The sequence below is a fragment of the Bufo gargarizans genome, chromosome 6, assembly GCF_014858855.1.
Source record: "Bufo gargarizans isolate SCDJY-AF-19 chromosome 6, ASM1485885v1, whole genome shotgun sequence".
NCBI classification, from domain to species: Eukaryota; Metazoa; Chordata; class Amphibia; order Anura; family Bufonidae; genus Bufo; species Bufo gargarizans.
This window is the reverse complement of record NC_058085.1, coordinates 130,252,511-130,263,629: the sequence shown is the minus strand read 5'-3', so window position 1 is coordinate 130,263,629 and position 11,119 is coordinate 130,252,511. Positions and strand designations below refer to the sequence as shown.

General features: G+C 43.2%; 1 protein-coding gene across 3 annotated transcripts in view; it reads right to left on the bottom strand.

Moving 5' to 3' along the window:
- Window positions 1–4,057: 4,057 nt before the first annotated feature.
- Window positions 4,058–11,119, bottom strand: part of B4GALNT2 (beta-1,4-N-acetyl-galactosaminyltransferase 2) — a 214,121-nt gene continuing 207,059 nt past the window's right edge. For all 3 annotated transcript variants that reach the window (XM_044296761.1, XM_044296762.1, XM_044296760.1), the window contains one exon: window positions 4,058–4,431. In XM_044296761.1, the coding sequence (XP_044152696.1) occupies window positions 4,220–4,431 (212 nt within the window). In that variant the 3' untranslated portion in view covers window positions 4,058–4,219. The remainder of the gene's footprint in view (window positions 4,432–11,119) is intronic.

Sequence of the window (11,119 nt, the reverse complement as noted above, 5' to 3'; positions counted from 1 at the left end):
CCATAGTGCTATCAGTCTGTCGCTTGCTAGGGAATGGTGGGACAAACAGTGTAGTAAAGCTTGGCACCAAATTGAGTCTCACTCACTTAAAAAAGGCTCTCTACGGGACCTGCTGATTGGCATATTATGGAATGGAAAGGTTCCTGATGTCTCTCTGCAGACAGTACGACATGTGGGGAGGGTCTGGTTACGTTTCCACAATGTGTACGCTGACTCTACTGATGCTCTTCTCTCTCACTTGGACACTCATTCCCTGGAGTGGACTTTAGGGGATATATCTCTCCACGGTTGGCGTGCTCAAGGGATTGAGAGGGTATCTCAGCTCCTATGTTCTGGAAAGGTTCTCCCGTTCACCTCTATCCAGCAAATGTTCCAACTTTCGGCTAGAGAGGTCTTCAATTATCTCAGGGTTAAACACTTACTAGCATCTATTATCACGAAGCCCCCTCCCACTCATACAGGGATCCTACAACTCTATTGCTCCCAGGGCTTGCTGAAAAAAGGGGCAACGGGACGTATATATGAATATATGGGGGAAAAATCTAAATTTGCCAAATCCAACCCATTCCAGAAATGGGAACGAGAATTGGGCACTACATTTTCTGGGGATGACTGGTCCTCTGCATTGGGCTTCTTAACCTCTAACTTTAGATGTATCACACATTATGAGGCTGGTGTTAAGACTTTATTAAACTGGTACTTTACACCCCAAAGGTTACATATCATATATCCTACATCCTCTCCCCTGTGTTGGAGGGGCTGTGGAAACGTAGGCTCTCTGCTCCATGTTCTATGGGCATGCCCAGCTATCACTGATTTCTGGAAGCAGGTGTTTGCATTGCTGGGGGAAGTGTCGGGTCAGGACATCCCCCCCTCCCCGGAACTTGCTCTCTTGTTCTTGGGCATTCGGCGCTTGTGCCCGTCGTATAGGCCCATAGTGGGACACATTTTACTCAGCGCTAAACTGGTTATAACCCGCCATTGGAAGAAAGCGTGTCCTCCAGATATCTTGGAGGTGGTAACTGTGCTAAACACCACCTGCCGTTATGAGAAGATGATCCCATCCTCAATGCTCCCTCCTGTAAAATACAGACATACCTGGAACCCCTGGTTAGCTCACCCGAAGTTTTCTGGGTAGATGTCCCTTAAACATATGGCCCCTGAGAGGGGAGTGGTCGTATAGATATATACATACTATCGGAAGGGTCCCTCCTGTAGTTGAGACTCCTGATTAGACAGACCTGTGTTCAATACCTGTTGTTTCTGTTTTGTAAGTTATATTAATGACTTATACCCAGTGACTGCTACATGTAATCCATGATAATGGAAACTTTGCTTATGGAAATATCAATGTCCCTGGTGGCTGCGTCCACCTTAAATTGAATTGTTTTGCAATAACAGTTCTGCTGATCATCTTATGAAAATGTTTTCAATAAAAAAGTTGAACTCAAAAAAAAAAAGAGGATAGGGCCAAGTACTGACCCCTGAGGTACTCCACTAGTGACAGTGACCCAATCTGAGTGTGTACCATTAATAACCACCCTCTGTTTTCTATCATTAAGCCAGTTACTTACCCACATACAGACATTTTCTCCCAGTCCGAGCATTCTTATTTTATATACTAACCATTTATGCTGTACAGTGTCAAATGCTTTGGAGAAGTCCAGATATATGACATCCATTGATTCGCTGCTGTCAAGTCTAGAACTTACCTCCTCATAGAAACTGATTAAATTAGCTTGACATGACCGATTCCTCATGAAGGGATTATCTTAGGATACGGCGGAGTGTGCCCTCCGGTCCTGTCTATTTTAATCTTTTTAAGATGCCGCTGTACTTCTTCCTGGGTCAGACAGGGCACTTTTAATGGGGAATTTACTTTTACATTCTGCATGTCATCTGACATTTTTTTTTCTTCAGTGAATACAGTGGAAAAAAAAAATATTTCATAGCTTTGCTTTCTCCTCGTCGCTCTCTGCAACTCCCCCTCATCACTCTGTAAAGGGCCGACACCTTCAGATTTATACTTTTTACCATTTATATAATTGAAAAACATTTTAGGGTTAGTTTTGCTCTCTTTGGCAATTAATCTCTCGGTCTCTAGTTTGGCTGTTTTTATTTGTTTTTTACATGTTCTATTTTTTTCCTTATAGTTTTTCAGTGCTTCCTCACTACCTTCCTGTTTTAGTGATTTAAATGCTTTCTTTTTGTCATTTATTGTCTTCTTTACAGTTCTATTTATCCACATTGGTATCTTCTTGTTCCTTAACTTTTTATTCCCATATGGTATGTACCTCTCACAATTAGATTTTAGGATCCTTTTAAAAATATCCAATTTTGTGGCTGTATTTTTATTTTTGAGGACTTTGTCCCGGTTAGTTACGCCTATGGCCTCTCTTAGTTGGCTAAACGTAGCTTTTTGGAAGTTTGGTATTTTTGTTCCTCCTTGTAGAAACACTCTTTTGAATGATAATTGAGAGGTTATTACTTTATGGTCACTATTTCCCAGGTGTCCCCCAACCTGCACGTCTCTTGTTCTGTCAGGCCTATTGGTTAATACTAAGTCCAGTATGGCCGTCCCTCTAGTCGGGTCCTGAACCACTTGGGAAAGGTAATTGTCTTTGGTTATTGCCAAGAACCTGTTTTCTTTATGAGATGTACAGGTTTCAGTTTCCCAGTCTATATCTGGGTAGTTGAAGTCTCCCATAATAACGACCTCATTATGATTTGCCACCTTGTCTATATTGTTTAGTAGCAGATTTTCTGTGGACTCTGTTATTTTATGTGGTTTAGATTAAACTCCTATTAGTAATTTATTGTGTTTGCCTCCATGTATTTCTACCCACAGTGACTCCATATGTTCATGTCCCTCACTTATATCTTCTCGGATTGTGGGCTTTAGACGGGACTTTACATAAAGGCAGACTCCTCACGCTCTCCGGTTTTGGCGATCCTTTCTAAACAGACTGTAACCTTGTCCCCAGATAACCCCTTTTTTAGATGCCATATTTGATGTCATTAATCAGATTTGCTCAATGGTAGTTCCTCTCTCCACATCATTAGTTCTTCTTAATCTATTGGAACGCCACTGTCCTCTCAATAAATTCTCCTTGTCTGCTAATTTGATCTCAGCAGCAAAGCTGCTCATTCCTTTGCGCTGGTTATCAGAACAAGCTCCTTCCATAAACAAGTGGATCCAAAAGGTACATGAAATCTGTAGCTTAGAGGAGCTATCTACATAGGAATCTTTTTCTCACGATAAGTATTACACTCTGTGGTCACCATGGGTCAAATGGAGTAAGGGGTCTATTACATAGATTATTGTAGCGAACTATTGTCACCAATACTATCTCTTTTTATTAATAATAGCTATCTGCATAACCTTTGCTCTAGTGGTTCAGGTTGAGGAGCTGTGTGCAACTGTCAAATACCATCTCTCTTATGTAAAATGTCAATTCTGTTAAGATGCCTGATATGTCTGCATGACCCTTTGGCATTGTTGCCACCATTTGTGTTTACTTTATTTTGTGCTTATCATACCTTTGTATCATGGCTGATACTGAAAATAAAGATTAGTAAAAAAAAAATAAAAATCCTTGACAACCCCTTTAAAGCCAGTATTGAGAAGGGTAAGAAATCTATAAGCTATTCTAAAAACGATCAAAGTGCAATAATGTATTAACATTACATTCTATTACAGTTATAAGTTATCATGTACAAATGGTGATTACAGTCACCAATCACATTTCATCATTTGCATGTGAAGCATGGAAAATGAAAATGAAAGGCACATTCGATTGTTCATGGCAAGTAAAACAATAATTTATTCTTGGTCCCATGGATGATGCCAAAACCTGTATATGGAATGAAGGAACTTCCATTGCTTGATTCTCTGTGCTGGTACTAACATATGAACAGATGAGGAAACCTGACTGCAGGTGTAAAACCGAAACCAACAATAATGAAGAATTTCTACAAATAAACTATAGAGGGGTGTGGGGTATTGGTGGTCCACTGTTTTCGATACTTCCTGGCACAATAACACGACCTCAAGTGGTAGGAGACAATTCTTTTTATTTGCATATATGTGACACAGTTTTTCGAAGTAGAATAACACTCCTTTTTCAAGTATGAGACTGTAAATCCACGTGCATACAGCGCGTCCTTCCTTCAAATAAACTAGTAGAGATTTACAAGTAATGTAGCAGCTGTTGGGAGATTACCGCTTGATAAAACAGCTCAGCCGATTCTTGAAGTATAGTAGACCCAGCTTAAACTTCTGTTGCTCTGCAGTATTTTCCCGGAATGTATTGTACAATGTAATTTTTTTCATTAATTCTGTATCTTTTGGAGTTTTCTTTTTCTGGTGTTCAATAAAAACATGATTACAGGATCCAATTCTCAAACGTCCCAAAGCGTCTATGAAGAACTCTGGAAGTGCAAGCAAAAATATTACAAAAAGTGATCCAAACGTAGAGACAAGAAAAATGTAATTGCCCTTGTGGCAGTGGGGGTCCACAGAAAACTCCATCTTATACCCCTGTCCATGATCTACAGTGATGTGGGGCCACGTATCATTAATGTGTAAAGGGAAGTGTGTAGAGGTGGTGGTGGCTAGAGTTAAAATGTGTTGCAGTTAATCTAAGTTTTCGTACACTTTAGGATGGACTGGTTGTACAGAAAGGGTTAATGTTACTCTATACTTTCATCTATATATTTATTAATGGTGAATTAAACTACTGTATATGTGTGTAATGCCGATGTTCATTAAGATGGTGGTACTACACCTAGTATTTCTGTTGTAGATGGCAGAATAGGGGTGGGAGGGGGACTTATAGTGGCTAGAAGCTATACCAGTGATGTCACTATGAGGTGGAACTGATGTACATAACTGATAAAAGAGGTTGCATCCCACCAAACCATGTCCTGGTTGTGACCTAGACATCTGGTCTGCAGTTCCTGCTGAAAGTTCAACTATAGAGACGTGAATTGTCCTTAGAGAAGAGGTCTTGAGAGGTGTCCCATCGGAAGACAAGACTGCTATAGAGGCTTCCGAAGCACCAGGCCATAAACAGCCCCAACTGTATTTGTGAGTATGAAAAGAAACCCAGAGACATTACTATTCTTGGAATCTATGGGTGAAATGCTGCCAACAACATCTATAACGATCTGTTTAAGTACTGTGCCCTATAAAGACAGTGAATCAATAAGCATGAAGCCTCCTTGCAGCAAGCAAATTGTAACGGTTATGTTCGTGGGCCTCTGCAGTCCAGATATAATTGCTGTCTCCACTCCTGCTATATCTCTGCACCCAAATAACCATGTAACCTAAAGATAAGTTAAAACCAAATCTTTATTAAATATCACAATAAAATCACAAACAGTTAAAAATACCACTCAGACATTGTGGTACTGAAAGGATCCTAGGCAGAAAATTACTGCTAATTATATTATAACAAAGGACAGAACAATAGTATAGCATAAATGAATATAGAAACGCAGTTATTCAGAAAGAGGATGCAGGGCACCAGTGGTGTCCTACCTCCGATGCGTTTCATTTGCTGTTTCGTCTGGGGATAGTGACTTTCAGTATCTGACTTTCAGCAATGGCATCTGTCAGCAGATATGCACCTCTGAAACTGTCTGATCTGTTGCATCTGCACTTGGAAGCTGAAGGTGTTGATTCCATGTTCATATGTGTCCGCATGGGTGAGAAAAATGATGTTTGATGAGCCTCTAGGAGCAACAGGGGTGTTGCCATTAGACCAAGAGGTTATGCTCGCTCTTCAACTGCAGTGCCGTCTGTACTTTGATTGACAGGACCAGGCAGTGAAAACAGCATAACTCCTGGCCCTCCCAATCAAAGGGCATGGCAGTTGCAGAAGAGAGCAGAACCTCTAGGTGTAACAGCAAAGCCCATGTTGGTTCCAGAGGCTCATTTGCATATATTAAAACATCATGCTTCTCAGCAATGCGACCACATATGAACATGGAACCAACACAGGTCAGCCAGTTTCATAGGTACAAATCTGCTTACAGATGCCCTTTAAGGGTTGTAGTGTTGGTGTTCCTTTTGTATCCATTACATTTTCTGCACACCAGTTGTCCCTTTTGTTCTTTCCATTGGCTGTGTGGAAATTTTAACTGTCTCATTATATTGTGATATATATATATATATATATATATATATATATATATATATAAGATTTGGTATTAATTTATCTATGGGTTACATAGTTATTTGGGTACATGGTTGTTACCATTTAACCATTGTTATTTAGATCAGGGTTTATAGATAGAGATGAGTTTTCAAAAACTGTATTTGGACGCTTTGCCAAATAAAATATAAAATATATGCCTCCATTTCCACTGCATACTGACACATCCAACTTGGCCATCAGCCTGTTTTTCCTCATCACCCTCCAGCTTCTCCTGCTGCTCTCCTATTGCTTGTGCAGATAAATCACCCATTTATGTATACATTTCCTGTCCTCCTCCTCCTCCTTCTCTTCTGCCTGTTCACCCACACAAGACTGAGGTGGTGGTGAAATGCAGGTGCCAAGTCTCCTGTCCCCTGGCCAGCCAGATTTATCAGCATCTGCTCCAGGATGTGAAGGAGTGAAATTACATCATTTATCCCGTAGTCCTGGTGACTGACAAATAAAGTGGTCTCCTCAAAGGGCCGGAGCAAATGGGAGATGTCATGCATGAGTTGCATCAGGCAGGTGTCATGTATGAGTTGCCACAAGCTAACGTCGAAGTTACACAGGGAAGTAACCCTGTCCGCCTGCATCATCAAGAAATCATTCACAGACTTCCTCTGCTCATATAGTCGGTCCAACATGTGGAAACGTTGCATATCAGGCGATGTTGGGGAGCACTATTCTGTCTTTGCAGCTAAATGAGGGTGTGTTTTGCACAGCAAGAGTGACTGAAGTGCATGCACAGTTTCCTGGCCATTTTCAAGACTTCTTGCAGTTGGGTGGAAGACTGAAGGAACTGGGTTACAACCAGATTAAAGATGTCTGTTATGCAGGGTGCATGGGTCAGACCTCTTTGATGCAGCTGACCGTTATCGTTGACCATGGTTCCAATCTTCAGATGGCGATTTCTTAGTTGATGACGTGGAGCAGTTCCTACCAGTTTTGACTCCATTTACCTAGGCTGGCCAGGTGCAGAACACCGTGACATCACCATGCTCTGCATGGGTGGTATGCTGGAGGATTACTCTGAACTGTGCCTACAGTGGAGGCGGATGACAAGGTTGAGGATGAGGCGGACATTGGCGCAGCAATCACAGCATGAGAACGCAGAGGCGGCAATGCCGTCACCTGGCCAAGATGCTGGTGTGCCTGGGAAGAAACCACATTTACCCAGTGGACCATAAAGGAGATATAGTGTCCGTGACCAAAGCTACAGTTCCACATGTCGGCGCTGCCATGAACTGTAGCAGACACCGACAGGCTCAAGGACTGCTCAATATACGTGTGCAGGGCTGGTACAGCTTTCTTAGAGAAGTAATGACAGCTTGGGACTCTCCACCTTGACTTGGCACAAGCCATCAGTTCTCTGAAATGGGCAGAGTCAACCACATGTAAAAGGAGGGACTGTAGTACTTGGCCAGGAGCACATTCAGCTTCTGCGCAGTTGGATGAGCGCATGCATATTGTTGTCTTTTTGCAATCGCCTCGTTGATTGATTGCTGACGAAATGCGTAACAAGGAGTAGGAGGAGTATCAGGACAGAAGGAAACACAGCTCCTTTCTGCTGAGGTGGTGAAGCTTTGACTGCTGAAGAAGGGGTGCAGGCCACTGGGAGATGCAGAAGTTGCTGCATCAGGCTGTACCACTACATTAGTGCCACGGTTTTACCAGGCCACTTTATGGTGACGCTCCATGTGTTGAGGCAGGACCATGGTGTCAACATTGGCACCCTAGCCGCACATCATCTTCTGCCCACAGATCCTACATATGCCACATTGACATCCTCTAGAGACTTGATGAAAAATTCCCACACCGGTAAATATGCCATTTTACCCCTATCACTGCGTTTGGACTGCCTGTTGCTGCATCTATGAACCCGTGCAATGCTAGTTGTTGACAAACAGGTAGGCTCTTGAGTAGCAAACTGTCTACCTTGTGCACGTTTGGCTCCAGCTCTCACACTGCTGCCTCACGGCCACGCTTGCGACCTGCTGGCTCAGCTGCACACTGCCACCCTGCCGCTGTCTCATGCACAATATGCCACCCTTACCCCTGATAATGATGATGAAGCCCCCTCTTCACCCGGCTCCCACATGCGATCAGTTACATCATCATCCACTACTGTCTGCTCCTCACTTATGTCACCCTTACCAGTCTCATGACAGTGTGCCTGACCGGTCACAACACCTGCACCCATGAGACTTTCATCATCGCTACTTGCACACCTACAGGAGGAAGCAGTGGACCTCTCCTCCAAATCTGGGTAGTAGCTGCTGACTGTCCTCAATACGCCTGTCAGAGCCAGCAGCATACAATATTTCCTGAGCAGAAAAAGCTGAAAAAGAAGGAGGCAGGTTCATGACATGCGAAGGCACAGAGCTTGTTCCTGAGCCATGCCAACTAAGTGAGGTGTCAGAAGAACCCACCAACTCTTGGCTGTGGGTGTCTGATGTCAGTTGAGATGATGTTGAAGACCGAGTAAATCAATTAAGGAAAGCTAGATTGCTGGTCAAAACATGACTGCTGGATGACAGTGGCAGCTGTGGCCTGTTGCTGCGGCTGCTGCTACCAGCCCCTTCTTCTGCTGCTACTTCTGTGTGCTCCAGCAACATGTTTGCCACTGCCCATTCCCTCAGAGGGCCCTTTCACCTGTCTGTTGGATATACTGTAGATTACCAGTAAATGTATATGTAAAATAAGTTAGTCAATGTGTACACCCCAATAACAGTAGTATTAGACAGCTTATTCATCTCAATTTGAGAATCCAGGCCTAATGGAATTATCTATAAAACAAAAGGGACACCCAATAACTGTTAAATGATACTAGTTATTCACCCCAATTTGAGAATCAAGGCTTAAAAGATCTGCTGATCTATTAAAGAAGGTGGGTACCCCAATAACAGTAAAACTAGACAGCTTATTTACCCTAATTTGAGAATCAAGGCCTAATGGAATTGCTTATCTATTAAACAAAGTGGTTATCACAATAATAGTTTAATTACACTATTTATTCACCACAATTTGAGAATCAAGGCATAATAGAATCGTGCATCTATTAAACAAGATGGACACTGTTCAGTTAGATAGCTGTGTGCAGGGATTGATAGAAACTGAGCTTTCTCTTATGGATCCTGTAAGCTTCTGATTACACAGCCTGCAGTCTCACTATGCCCTCCCTACAGTGTGTAAAATCTCTCCCTATGATCTCCCTACTCTGTCCCTGCAGTCTCCCTATCCAAGATTCTACAATGAAAGCTTTTTTAAACACTGTCCCTTGCATTTGCCATGTCTCTCCCTAGGCTCAGTTCACTGTAAATTGATTAAAATCAGTACAGTGCACAGTTTCATTTTAGTGCTGGGAACTTACAAACCTGCACAAGCAGAAGTTGCCACGAGACCTGCTGAAGCTTTGCAATTACTGTAATGTGGGGAGGATGGTGACGCCAGTCGAATAGGAACTGTCCCCAACAGAGTGAATGGTGGTGTGGTGAGCAGCTCAAGTGTGCCGACATATTAATTTTTACATTTTTCATTGCAACTAGATAAAATGGCATTTGTGCATAATCTAATGTCAGGTATCACAGAATACAGTGACAAGTTGACTTCTTTTTACCTTACGAGGCAGTATAACATCCTAAAAAGCATTATCTAGATGTTTATATTATAGCGTGAACAATGGCATTAAATATCACGAGGGCCAAGCAGGATATTTCATAAAAGAAGTTGAATTACATATTCATAATATTTTTCTATACTTGCCATATAATGTGGTATTTTTGTATTTTAATTATTTGATGCATTACCATTTATATAATAAATTAGATCAATATTACATTCAACTATTTGATTGGAGAACCATAGCTATTTAACAGTATTTTTATTTATTTTTTGCTATTCTGGTTTGGTTCTTGGGTGCCCTCAGCTTTATGCCCTCATATTCAGTTAGGATTTTAGGGTGCACAAATCAACACTTTAACCCTTTAAGAAGTGGAACACTGTGTAGGAGTTATTATTCCACTGGGAACCACATTTCACCTAATGGATCTTACAGTGCTTAACCCCTTCACGACCGCAATCTGTATATATACGTGATAGCTGCACATACCCCGTGCAGCTACCACGTATATACACGTTCTGGCAGCTCTTTAATCCAAGCGCTGCAAAGCGCTTGGATTAAAGCTTCTGCCCCTGCCCTGTATGCTGTCACGGACAGCATACAGTGCAGTAATGCCGGCAAGGGACCAATCAGAGTGGCCCCTTGCCGGCAATCAATCCGATTGGTTAGTCTGTGCAGACTAACCAATCGGATCGCGGCAGTGAAAAAATGCCGGTTTCAGGCTCTGATCTGCGCTCTGCAGATCAGAGCCTGAAATCAGTGTCCTCGTGCCCCCCCCCCCAATCCGTGCAGCCCCCCCCACCCCGATCTGTGCAGGCGCCACCTGATCTTTGCCGATCTGTGCAGCATCTCCATGTCCACAGTGCCCCTCCATCTGTGCCCCATCGTGTGTCCTCCAGTGCCCCCTCCTGCTGGCCGTGACAATTTCCAGGCCCCCCCCTTCCAGCGCTGCCAGACCCCCCCCCCTCGGTCTGCCCCCATGCTGTGTTTGATGGCGGCGGCTCCATTCCTGAACCGCCGCCATCATCAGAGTGTCAGCTCTATGCTGACACTCTGCTGTAACCCCAGAGATGCTGCGGCAGCGGCATCTATGGGGTTAATGGAGGGAGGGGGCTCCCTCTCTCCACCATCGGGGCTGCTGCGCTGCGATGGCAGCCCCGATGGTTGCCCTGGCAACCGGACGCTTTGCAAAAGCGTCCGCTGTTGCCACCTACAGGGCATCTGAATGTATTACACTTTGCAATGCAAGAGCATTGCAAAGTATAGTACAGCCATCAGCCCCACTGGATCTTCATGATCC